Raw genomic sequence first — 13,196 nt, 5'->3', positions numbered from 1 at the left:
AAATGATAAAAGATCATTAAAAGTGTGTAAAAGATAGAGAAACCAACAAATCCAGAGAGACGCTGAGAGAGAATGCGACTGTCGAGCAGCGAGCGAGACGTGCTACAAGGGTTCATTCCAGGCTATGTGCCGTGTCTGAGAGTTAGCAGTGACATGGGCAGCATATTAAACGCTTGGGCCTGCATCCTGACCCATTTTCATCAAACTGACAAACAAAATCCACACACTGTCTGCTTCATAAACATATTCCTCCGCATAAAGACGCACACGCTTATCTACCATTTAGTTATGCACATAAAATATACGGGCCAGAAAGTGAATATTGTGGAGAGAAAAACCGTTTGCATTTTTTTCTTTCCATGACAAGAAATACCTTCGAGAAACATAAAGAGAAAATACGCCTTGATCTCAAACCATATTGCTCTGAACAAACTTTTCAATTCTGAAAATGACCAGCGAAATTCTGTAGAATGAAGTTCAGCTGAACATCGATAAATAGGCGTAACTAAGAATATTCAATAAACGCTGCTCATTTTTTAACTTTGTCTCCTGCTTCCTGCTCTTCCCCTCTCTATGTTAACTGTTTTTGGATACCAGACAAAACGGATATCTTCTGACAGGATCTGGTAAAGAGAGTGGATCCAACTTCTTGGTTTGTCTGGCAGGATCATTTGATTAAGCAAACCATTGCATGATTGTTCATTTGAACAAACCCCTAAGCTTTAGGGTTAGCATAACTTTCCTCATACTGGTTGTGTTGCAGACATGAATGATACTTGTAATATAGCTCAGAAAAATATTTTTTAGAAGCAATTATGTTTTCACCTGGCAAGCGATAACACAGATGAAGAAAGATGAAGATGAAGTTTGTACAGACCTTAGGCCTGTTCACACCAATTATCGCAATGCATTTGCCTGTTCAGATCAATGTGTAAATGCAGACAAAGTAAATGAATATGCAAATTCACCCTCGTTTTTAGAAAAGCAGAAATATGCCTCAAAAATAACCCTTTCTGACACCCACTTGTCACAGAGACAAGTACAAAGATATTACGGTTCCAATTTCTTCTTCTGCTATTCACTGCTGCTTAGCAAAATACTTAGTTTGTTAGCGCCACCAAGTTGGAGTGTTATGCAACAGCAGAGGCTCAGGACATGTGACCCAAAGTGCAAATATTATTGGTTGGCCAATTTTCTTTGCAGTGGCATGGAAATAAATTAGAACACCTCTCCGTAAAAAAAAGAAATGATATTGCATCGACGGCATGTACATGTCAGAGTCAGTCTGAACAGAGACGTTCTTTCAATTAAATTGTTTTTCGAGCTAAATTTTCGCACAGAACATACACCTTGCTGGTGTGAACACGCATTTACATTGTGGACCCAAATGGTTTCTATAAATATTATACTTGGAAAAGGCCAGTAAGTCTACACAAAACACTCTGATGGCAATTCGTAACTATTTTACGAACTATTCGTAATTTTATTTGAATTGGTCAAGTAATTTGTATTGATATAGCGCTTTTTGCAGTACAGATTGTTTCAAAGCAGCTTTATTAACAGGAAAATAATGCAACAAAGTTTGTTTCGGCTGTACACCAGATCTAGAAGAAAATAGTGTCACAGTCCAGTTTAAGAAAGATCAGTGATGGTTCATTTTTGTTGTTAAAAAGTTATGGCCGCATTGGTGGCTAATTCATTGTGCGTTTTCGTACAATCTGCTATACGTTTCCGTGCAATTCACATCGTACAAATTCATGCGAGTCCAGTTTTTCTGTGAGGTCAGGTTGGTCTACACACATTTCTGCACATTTCTTAATTTGATCAGATATCCCATAGCCTCATTTTGCGTCCATAATGTCTACCTCATCAAAAGTTCATAATTGTGGTATAAATGTTTCAAATGTATCCATTTCTAAATGACACGAGCTGAGCATTTCTAAATGAGACAAAAGCTGTGGTGTGGACCATGTTTGACGTGGATAGTCAAAGTTTGCTCTGTGAGACCATGGTCACTCATTCACTTGAAAGTGCCCGACTGGATCTCGAGTGCACCAGTGAGCCGCACTGGCAGGCTTTCCTCTGCGCATGCATTAATCATGGCTGCTCTCCTCTCGCCCATTACAGCTCATCAATCTCTGTTTGCCCAGCGCTCCGGTGGGGTGTGGGGGGTTTGGGGGGGGGGGGGAATCTTATGAAGATCTGATTAAATATGTAAGCACCTGCTAATAGCAGCACATGCCAGGCTTCAGAGTCAATTGTCTTTAATGTGTACAGGCTCTATGAAGTTATCTAATAGACTGTGGCCAGGGTCAGAGGTCATTAAGGCGCCTGTCTCACTTGATTCTGATGCTGAACCACTATGGGCAGCAACACCAGTCGACAAATCATGCAAGGGAATCTGATTACAACATAAGATCTGCTGCAACATTACTGTAGCATTTTTCTGAAAGCACAGGAACTACAACAGAAAAGGCGCGAGCAGCCACGTGACACTCGAGGATGTGTGTGAGCGTGTGGAGGCTGGGAATGTGTGTGTGTGTGTGTGTGTGTGTGTGTGTGTGTGTGTGTGTGTGTGTGTGTGTGTGTGTGTGTGTGTGTGTGTGTGTGTGTGTGTGTGTGTGTGTGTGTGTGTGTGTGTGTGTGTGTGTGTGTGTGTCTGTGTGCGAGCAGAGCTTCATGGCTTTAATTAAGGTGGAATCAGAGCAGGATCTGTGCTGCCGTGATAACGAGCCTCATCTGAATTATTAACGAGAGCTGCACCCCCCTGGACGTGAAATCCCGTCAGACTGTCTCTCACACACGCAAATAAACAATTCCAGAACATGCATATAATAATGCACAAATAATCTATTGTGTAGTACAAGACATCACATATATAATATTTATGGACCATCAAACAGTTCGATGATTACCTTTTTATACAATTATGACGAACGTCATAATATATTTATATATGTTTTTTTTTTGGTTACATTTTATTTTAAGCAGTCATTGTTACAGTGTAATTTTATATTCAAGCACTGAACTATAGGGTTAGGGTAAGATTGGGGTTTGGTTGAGTGTTAGTAGCATGTAATTATGCATAATGTAGCCTACTGTTATTACTATGGTAAGTACATGTAACAAGGACACTGTAAAATAAAGTGTTACTATATTATATATATATACACGGTAACACTTTATTTATTAATATATTTATATATATTAATAATAGTTATGTCCTGTGGTTAGGTAAGTTAATTGCTAATATGTTTAAAGTCCAATAAAGGCCCCATGAATTGCCTTGATGAGTGCAAGTTGTTTTTCTGTGTGGACGTATTTCAACAAAAACGTAGCTATTTTACGTTTTAAAAAATTGGTGGTGAATTCGTATGAATTTTATTCACAAAACAATTTATGATTTTGAGGGGGGAAAAAAGCATGAAGGTCCAGCCCAATCTAACCATCAGTGGCCCGTAAGCAGATCATACGAAAATGTACGAATGAAATTGAACGAATTCATATGAATTCACCACCAATTTGCCAAAACATAATATAGTCAGAAGTTTACATCAGACCGTGTTACATATTTGAAACAGGAAATTTAAACATGACATATCAAAGGTCTTGTCCCTATTGCAAGTCAATGAGAGGTGGTATTAAAGTCGCAACAATGAAAACAACAACAACAACAACAACAACAAATGTAGGGCGGGGACTTCCATCAGTTATTGATTGGATTTAAAGATGTGGGCATGGCTTTCAAAAGGCGAGGCAGAAAAACGTGAGCTTGCAGGGCGGGATCAAATTATTAGAGAAGTCCTGCATACATCAGAGAGAAGTCGGCAGATTAATTTTGTTTAAACGTTACAAAGTCAATAAAAAAAATATGAAACAAAACCGATACGTTAATGAATCATTCACAATAAGACCCATAACATGCATTTACAAAATAGATATAGTGAATTTTCATTTTATGTCGACTTGTATTTTTCACTTATTATGTCAACGTATACCTCGGGTCTTTAGTGACCCAAAAACGTCATACATACCCTCCTTCTCATTAATTTATTAAAGTTAGACATCAACCTTTTTAGTATTCCTTATAAACAATATAACAAGAAAAAATTTATAAAATTATACAAGGAAGCCTGTTTTCCCATTCATGTTTTGTGAAAAATGCTAACGACTCGAGATGTGCAACAGTGTATGTATATTTTCTTCTGCACATCAATAATTGAATCTTTGATAACTGAATAATTGCAATTTACCTTTATTCCACAAGGTGGCAATGTCTGATACACAATGATCAAGTGACGTTTCGCTCATAGTTACCGCAGGCAGAAAACAAAAGAATAGGAAGTATCGTCAGCAAAAGTTGAAATGCATCAGCGAGTTCCTGTAGAGTAAGTACTGGACGCAATCAAATATTAGTGTAAATGTTTCTCGATGGTGGATCTGGGGAAGAAGCTGTCAGCAATCAAAATATTGATTTTGAAGATCCTGATAATTATAGTTTTGAGAATATGTTTGAGATTGCGAATATGAGCCCGATGATGAATGTACTGGGAAATGAGCTCTTACGAGGACAATGATGGTAAAAAACATCTGCTCAAACTGAACCCTTCAAAAGGTCACGAAATATGCTTTATTTTATTATTCTGTAATTATTACTCTAATATCAGGAGAGTTTTATATTATCACGACAGGTAGAGATTCATCCATGTTAGATCTGGGTCGCTAAAGACCTGAATATGTATTTATTATTGCCAAAACATTCATGCATTTACAAGTTAGAAACAGACATTCTTGTCCTATGCATGTTACTGGACAAAGATTTGCATACACCAAAGACGGCTTGGTCCATTTTCCTTGAAGAGAAAGGGCAATTTTAAAGATGTATGATGTGCTAAAAGTTAATTTAGCCATTTTTAAGAGTACACTAGCAAAGACATGACATCAAACCAACAGAGCAACCATTTTTTTTTCTTGGCTCTCCCAACCAATACTTATTAGAACATCCTTAGTCATATTTCAAATTTAATTTCCACCACAATGCATGTGCCAACGCATGATTTTGCCAGGTGCTGTCAAGTCCTTCCAGATAACAGGATATTTTCACTGACTAAAATGATTTTTGAATATTTTGACTATTGGCCTAGAGTCTGATCTAATTCAAGCTTATACTGGCTGACTTAAGATTAAGAACCAACTGACAAACATGTACAACATCCAGCCACAGTCGTGGTTGTAATGTGCAGAAGTGTGTGAATTTGATGGAAATCATACAACCACAACAATAGACTGAAGCAGAACTCAGTGGCAGCTTGTTCAAATAATGGTGGAAAATAATTTGAAAACTTAATTATTTACGATACTGTCTTTTGTGAAGTATTACGAAAATGTGAAGTATTTGTTTTGCACATATCATTGGCTATAGTCAATACTTTTATATTGCGACACCAGTGTGTGTGTGTGTGTGTGTGTGTGTGTGTTTGTGTGTGTGTGTGTGTGTGTGTGTGTGTGTGTGTGTGTGTGTGTGTGCGTGTGTGTGTGTGTGTGTGTGTGTGTGTGTGTGTGTGTGTGTGTGTGTGTGTGTGTGTGTGTGTGTGTGTGCGTGTGTGTGTGTGTGTGTGTGTGTGTGTGTGTGTGTGTGTAATATGCATCAGCTGTGCCTTCTGAGGATAAGACTATTGTGATTTTTTTTTTCACATACCTCTGATCTTAACACTGATCTTGTCTCCAATCATAGCCTCTATTAATAGCTATTATAATTTATTTCTATATGTCATGTTTCAACTATGCTGTATGCATTTTTGTCATTATTAGTCTAGTTCTGAAGAAAACCCAGCTTTCACACAAGTAAATGTGGAGTTTTTACTATTCCACACTCCTCAAATCATCCTCTGGATGCTAGTCTGGCAAACAGTGTTACAGTCACTTCTTCTACACAGTTTTTGTGGGAGTAACAATGACAGTGTTTCTCCAGAGCTGAGGGCATCCAACTAAACCACAGCTCTGGCCAAATAGCCTGGCACTGAGATCTGCCCCGCATCAATGCCAGGCTGGCCAGAGCTGCCACAGCTGGGCTGCTCGCAGAGCCCACTCAACTATTACAAAATTACTGTCACTGTTGCTCATGTCTCTCCGTCTCTTTCTCGTTCTTTCGTTTCTGTGTGTGCTCATTACCTCTTCTACAGTTCACATGCCTATTCCTCTCACTTTAATGCTCAATACAAGATATAGAGCTATAATAAAAAGTTAAGATAAAAGCAAAGGTTTGTTTTTACTTTTAAAGCTACAATATGTAAGATTTTTTTTTATAAAATATCCAAAAATCACTTGCACAGTGTTATATATTTCCTGCAGTTGGGTACTTACAATATCCCAAAAGTTCCCAAAGATTTTTAATTTCAGAGAAATTCCAATTTTAAATAATTGCCATCCCGGAAAACCTGTTCACTTGTCGCCTGTCTCTGACGTAATATCCGCGTTATCCGTGGTTTCCGGCCGCTCGTACTGACATAGTAACCAATGGCGACAGACGTGGACAACTGCGTAGTGCGTAACGTAGCTGCACGCTGTTGTTGTTTCGTTCAAACATTATGGACCATGGCAAGCATACTTTGGGAAAAAAGGAGAACTAACACGAGGATCAATACGGCATTTCAGAATGTTTGTAAACAATAGGCACCAAGATACTTCCGGGTGGCAGAACGCGAGCGGCTTCTACTGACTAACTGAAGAGATCCAGCCGGCTACTGTAACAGTTAAATAGTTAAAAACATTGTTGCTGATCAAAGTTGAAACGATGATGAAAACGTGTTGTGTTTGGGGTTGCACTGACAGATATACAGCAAAAGGTGTAGGGTTTTATCCATTTCCTGTGGTTGAGGAGGTTATACGAGTGGACGTCGTGCTGTCAAAAGTAGTGCTAAGAGTAGGAAATCTTAATGATCCCCTAAATTATATGATTCACCAAACGTTTACCTTTCTGCTGCCAACCCTGCTTGCCCTTTGCTTCGTGTGTTCTCAAAACGGTCCATCTACAAAATCATAGCAGAGCATTTATCTTCAGCCGGGGAAATTCGAGACTATAGTAAACTTGTCTCTTTTGAAGATCAGACTCATTGTCAGTCACTGCCTGAAGTAAAGGAGGGCTGCCAACTCTCACGCATTGACCGCGAGACTCACGAAATTGTCACTTTTCACACGCTCTCATGCCACAAATCCATCACGCAACTTACCGAAATGTATATTCCTCATACATAATATCGACCAATCAGTGTTTTTCAACCGCGCAAAGAGGTCAATATAACAGCTGGAGAACAATTATGTCACATAACATTTACCTCAGGAAAGCCATTTAATGACAATGACCATGATATGTAGCACGTTATTTTGGCTAGAAAAAAGAGCTAACGTTATAGAGAGTATTTTGCTAATTATGTGTAGGCCAACAACATTATATATTTATTATATTTTTTACTTATATCATTAAATAGAGTTGTTATTATGATAAAAATCGCATTATATTTAATATTTTTATTACATTTTTACTTCCGACAGTGGGTCTCCCTTCCAAGCAATTTACTAGCGTTGCCATAGGAACGCTTCGGCTTTTGCCACCCGGAAGAACGGCTATTACTGTTGTGATGTAATGGTGAATTGTCGTATATCAGCGTGGCGTTTTAGAGACGACGAGAGCTCCACGTCCTTGACAAACTTGCGACTTGACAGAGCTCTTGCATGTAGCCTACTTTATTAGACAGGTGAGCAAATGTACATAAAACTAATCAATGTTATATAGTTTAACATGATGAAATGTTAGAATATGATCTGTATGTTATTCTAGGGTTGATCTAGCTTACTGCTAGTCTCATACAGCCAACAAACTAACTCATAGAATAACATTATAACTTTCAACGCATTCAAATGCAGTTTAGTGTGATAGTGTAGACCAAGTGAAACAGCGCTGCGTTACCTCACAAGTTTAATTCGTCAAATAAATTGACCTTTGTGCATATTAATTCACCACTTGCGGGTAGTTCGGTAGAATTAAATGTCCTTATTCCTTCAAACTCGCGGGACTCGTGTGTGTGTGGCGCTGATATCTGTCTCTTATTAGCAATTGCGGCCTGCTTCATACCGCAGTCATGATAAAAACATCAATGTATTCACTCATCCATAAACATTTAGATCCATCGGCTTGATGACAAGTTCCATAATTCCGCAGGAAATTTTGCGTCATCAAGCTACGCTTTTGTTATTGTAAAAGGTTAGCGACCCCAAGCGGTGAAAAAAATTACATATTGTATCTTTAACTTGGAAATATAACTTCCCTTTTTTCTGTTCCTTCACACACACACACACATGGATGGATGGATGGATGGATGGATGGATGGATGGATGGATGGATGGATGGATGGATGGATGGATGGATGGATGGATGGATGGATGGATGGATGGACGTAAACCTGCTTTGAAATAATCTGTATTGTAAAAAGCGCTATATAAATAAATGTGACTTGACTTGACAAAAAACACAATTGGGACTTCCTTAATATCTTCACTTGATTCTCCAAGAAAGGATTGACATTGATCAAATTGAGACTTTTACTGACTTTTACTCTTCTGCTTCTGCTTTTCAATAAAGGCTCAAATAATGGCTCAAACTAATCTATATCAAGTTTCTCATCAATATCTTCCCATACTGAATGATCTGAGCCACTATCCACATTCACTTTAACTATTACTGTATGTCAACAATTGTGCGTTTTTGTCTAGTTTTATTGTTTTATTTTATAAAACTCAGACAAAGTGATACTTAAATGAAATATGACTGATATCTCCGTTAAGTCTCCTGACCTTTGAAAAAGCAACTACTGAGCTATAAAATTTGACTCTGGGTATTGATAGAGATACAGGCAACATCTTCAAAGTATTAACCGTGTCTGGAAAAACCTATAAACTGCTGTAGACACACATGCATTAACGGCGAGCTCCCATCGCATTAAATCTCAGATAAACGCAATAAATACTTGGAAGGATTGAGAAAATCTGATTAGTGATTTCTGCATCTCAACAGTCAGTAACAGGATGTGACACACTCTTACCGTACTATTACACGAGATGCTTCGCATCACCGGGCTCATCTGAAAACCTCATGTTGTACCACAGACACATAGACACACTTTAAAAGAATGTGACCATAAAAGCGAAACACTCCAACAAGGCATCCCTCCATGAACCACAAGCAATGGTCATTGGAATGAGCCATGCGTGTTCTTCTCTGCCCTCTTGTCCGCCATACAACAGCCGTAATCCAGCCCGTCACAGGAAACCCAGAACTAATAATAGCAGCTAATTGATGCCAAAAACGGCGAGGCTCAATGTCCGAGCCAGAGACGTGAAACTGGCCGCCACAGTGTAGACAAGCAGGATTACACAACAGCTATTAAAGAGTGCTTTCAATGGCACTGACTGTATGTGAACTTTCTTTGCTCCAAACTACCTTTAGTTCCATCATCAACTGGCCAATGGTCATAATCTGTCTATCTATCTGTCTATCTATCCATCCATCCATCCATCCATCCATCCATCCATCTATCATCATCTAGATTTATATATCTATGAGAGTGCTTTACATCAAGTAAATATCTGTTTTCATGTTTTATACCTATTTGTTTATTGTTTGTGTGAGCGTACGGTCAGCATGTGTCAGAATTAAATGCGCATTAAAATCCGACGCCAACTGTTACGGGGCCAACATGTGTGAGCATGGTCTGTTTTCCACAACCTTATTTTGATTGAATCAAGTTGTTTTTCTCCATTTTGATCCCCTGCCGGCCAATCAAATCTCTCGCCTTATGGGAACATATGAGCGTCATACAGCTGTGCATCCCTGGGCAGCACAAACAAGACGTAAAGGAATTAAACCAGATTTAATTTCAGTTTAAAAACTACAGGCTTAAGATTAGTTTAGCCCATCTCTTTGTCCCCTGTATCCAATGAGAAAACAAGGATCTAGTGAAGTAAATATCCCATTTAGAGATATTAAAGACTGTTGTTTTGATGATGTAATAAAAAGCCTGTGTGTATCAACTATTGCACACACTTTGAAAAACAAAAACATTCTAAGATGAGATGAACTCAAACAAAAGCAAGCCATCCTCTTACATTATTAATAATGATTTTTATATATATATAATATTAATTCTAAATGTTCCCTAGAACAAAAAGTATGATGTTCTTCTGGCTTTTTATTCTTTGATGTATAAGGTTTTGTTCTCAAAGGCCAAAATCTACAATAAATAGTCAATGATTGCTTGAAAGAAGTCACTTCATAATTGTCTTCCTTTGGATATTTTGTGATATGATCTCGGTGATCTAAAATGTTTGCCAGAAAGCCACAAACCACAGGGAGAAACAGAATTCAAATTCAGCTGTGTCTGACTATCATTTTCAAAGTTAGATGTTGGTGCTGAGGGAAACAGAGAGAGAGAGAGAGAGAGAGAGAGAGAGAGAGAGAGAGAGAGAGAGAGAGAGAGAGAGAGAGAGAGAGAGAGAGAGAGAGAGAGACAGACAGACAGACAGACAGACGTCCCTTGGGTTCTACATGAAGCATATAGTGAGAGCATGAACATAGTTCAATATATCCAATCTGATCTAATTAAAACCTTTGACACAACCATATGACACAAAAAAATGAACAGCTGAAACATTCAGCGTGGTTTATTCTTTTGCCAACCAATGTGGTGCAATTATGCGGTTGCATTTGCTTCACTAAATAACCCTTTTCGATTATGTAATGTTTTAATTACAATTTTACACCGCCTATTTTATTTCCCATAGTCTTTTGGATGGATGTCAGGGCTGAAGAGGAGACAGCAGAAGGAGGGAGGGAACGGGTGAAGAGGAGGAGGAGGGTGCGTGCTGGAGATCTCAGAGCAGACAGACAGGCGTGCTTGCGTGCATGCGTGGCCGACGCGCGGGGAAGCTGACCGGACCCGTGCGTGTCCCCCAGGTGACCTGCCTTACGAGCGCGGCCAGCGCACTCCAGCTCATCCCGATGACGGCGTCATAATCAAACTTAATGCGTCATAAACGCCATTGTTTCGTCATAAACAGACAAAATGTTAGATTTAAATATTGTAAGAGCAATGAACTCATTGAACTCTACTCCGTCTGCTCTCCTCCCCATTCTACTCGATGCTCTGAAAACCTTTAAAATGTATGATCATTACAAAAAAAGCAGAGATTTCCCCTTCACCACAACGTGTCAAATGCATACCTATCTGACATAAGCGAAAAGCCTTTTGTATAATCCAAGATAACTACATAACGAGCGCAGAACATGCTATTCGTATATGACTTATATGATCAGGTGGGAACTGTACCTTCCAGCCGGCTGAGCTATTGCTGTCTCCTTTATCCTTGAAATAGGGCACAAATCGCACCATCCAGTCATAGATTTGCGATAAGGTGAGCCTTTTCTCGGGGGTGCTCTCAATGGCACGCGTGATCAGATCCGCGTATGACTGGTTGCCCCACGCGTTCCGACGCGACGACTTGGATTTGCGCAGCTGGCCGGCCACATCCAGCGCGGCGCCGGACATGCACGCAGGGGCGGCCGCGATAGGGGCAGGGGCGCCGGCTGGATGCTTGAACTCCGTCGGCGCCCCTCCGCTCCGGCACGCCGGCACGTTGCGCGGCTCCACTTTCACAGGCAGCGCTCGGCTCTCCTCCTCCGGACACGGCAGGGGCCAGGTGCACGACCTCGGGCGGCAGTGCGGCTCATAGTCGGCGTCCAGTTCAACCTGATGCGCGTCTATCCCGCTGCTCTCCATCATTAACATGCTTCTTTTGCGCCTCAAAAGGCAAGGTCAAGGGGAAAACAACAATGCACCCTAAAATCCAGTAAAGATGGACTGTGTGTTCTCTCTCTGTCTGTAGTCTTTTTACACCAAATGCAATACGTGAATAAAAGCAAAAGCACCGGGAGCCGTGAATAGACTGCTCATTCTTGTGTCTCTAGTCTGCTGTAATGTACTAAACACGCAAAAGCATCCAATGCATCACGATATGCAACAGTCTGTCTTCCATATTACTGAACAATTCAGTCACACGCAAAGCGGGTGTCCATATGACTGAGGTGCTGAAATCACACACCCATCACTGAAGCGTCTCGTGCATGCAAAGTCCCTTTAATCGCGCGCTCGCACCAACTGTTGATTGCTTTGACAGACGGTCTGACAGACACGCTGGGCAAAGCTTGTAAATCTATCTCATCAAGAAGGGCGAAATCAATTGACTTCCTCTGGAGTCTGGCCACAGTTTCCGTTTGTCTGGAGCTCTCCCGTCCCCTTTTTTCTCTCTCTGCAGATTTGTAAGCGGTCTCTCACGCGAGCGCAGTCACTATTACTGATAGTAGACACGGCGAGAGCGCCCTAAAAATAGGGTCGCGTGAATGGAGCGGCACAATTCAGCCGCGGCTTTTCCCGATAATAAATTTCTCCACACGTTTTCTTTTTTCTTTCCTTTTCGTTAGATAAAACATTCAGACGAACATTCCTTCCACATCGGTTCACGCCTGTTTTCGGATGACTAGACGGGGCTGTAGCGGCGGATAAATGCTGCTATCAGATAATTGGACGGCGCTTGAGTCAAGTCACTCCCTCCAGAACAGGTTTATCCGGGGGACGCGCATCTTCAACCATACAACATTCATGCCTCTTTAGAAAGATTTACATTTCCAGAATTCCCTTGCACGTCCATCTCTTATGGCAAGTGAAGTCAAAACATTTAGCCTATTCTTTAAAACGAACTACTTTTTTTCTTTTTAATTTATAGCTAAGTAATAATATTTCAACTATAATTAGGCTATTAGGCTATACACTACGTGCATTTTTAATTCAGTAGCCTGTAATATAATTAGGCTACATTCAAAATCTTACAAGATTAACACAAATGTTGCTAGACTCAAATTGAATACACATTAGGCCTACCTATACAGTCTAATAAACAGGTTCAGTTATACACTGTAGAAGTATTAGCTATATGAACATGATCAATAAGTTATGCAACATATATTTTTACATCAAAATAATCATCAAAATAAGTTAACCAATGTTCAACTTATTTTTTAAGTCAGTTTAATGTAATGTAAGTTGAAATGACTTAAACAAGCAAGTTACTTAAAAATGTCAGGCAAC

General features: G+C 39.8%; 1 protein-coding gene across 2 annotated transcripts in view; it reads right to left on the bottom strand.

Moving 5' to 3' along the window:
- The window catches only part of foxo6b (forkhead box O6 b), a 36,196-nt gene extending 23,591 nt beyond the window's left edge, over positions 1-12,605 (bottom strand). The window contains exon 1 of one of the 2 annotated variants that reach the window (XM_079589871.1): positions 11,382-12,605. In XM_079589871.1, the coding sequence (XP_079445997.1) occupies positions 11,382-11,840 (459 nt within the window). In that variant the 5' untranslated portion in view covers positions 11,841-12,605. Of the gene's footprint in view, positions 1-9,098; positions 9,299-11,381 lie in introns of those variants that run through there. The other variant, XM_079589872.1, reaches the window with a different exon arrangement.
- Positions 12,606-13,196: the final 591 nt, after the last annotated feature.

Source organism: Phoxinus phoxinus, assembly GCF_949152265.1.
Source record: "Phoxinus phoxinus genome assembly, chromosome: 19".
Lineage (NCBI taxonomy): Eukaryota > Metazoa > Chordata > Actinopteri > Cypriniformes > Leuciscidae > Phoxinus > Phoxinus phoxinus.
Note: the sequence above shows the minus strand (reverse complement) of the source record. Positions and strands in the feature narration are given on the sequence as shown.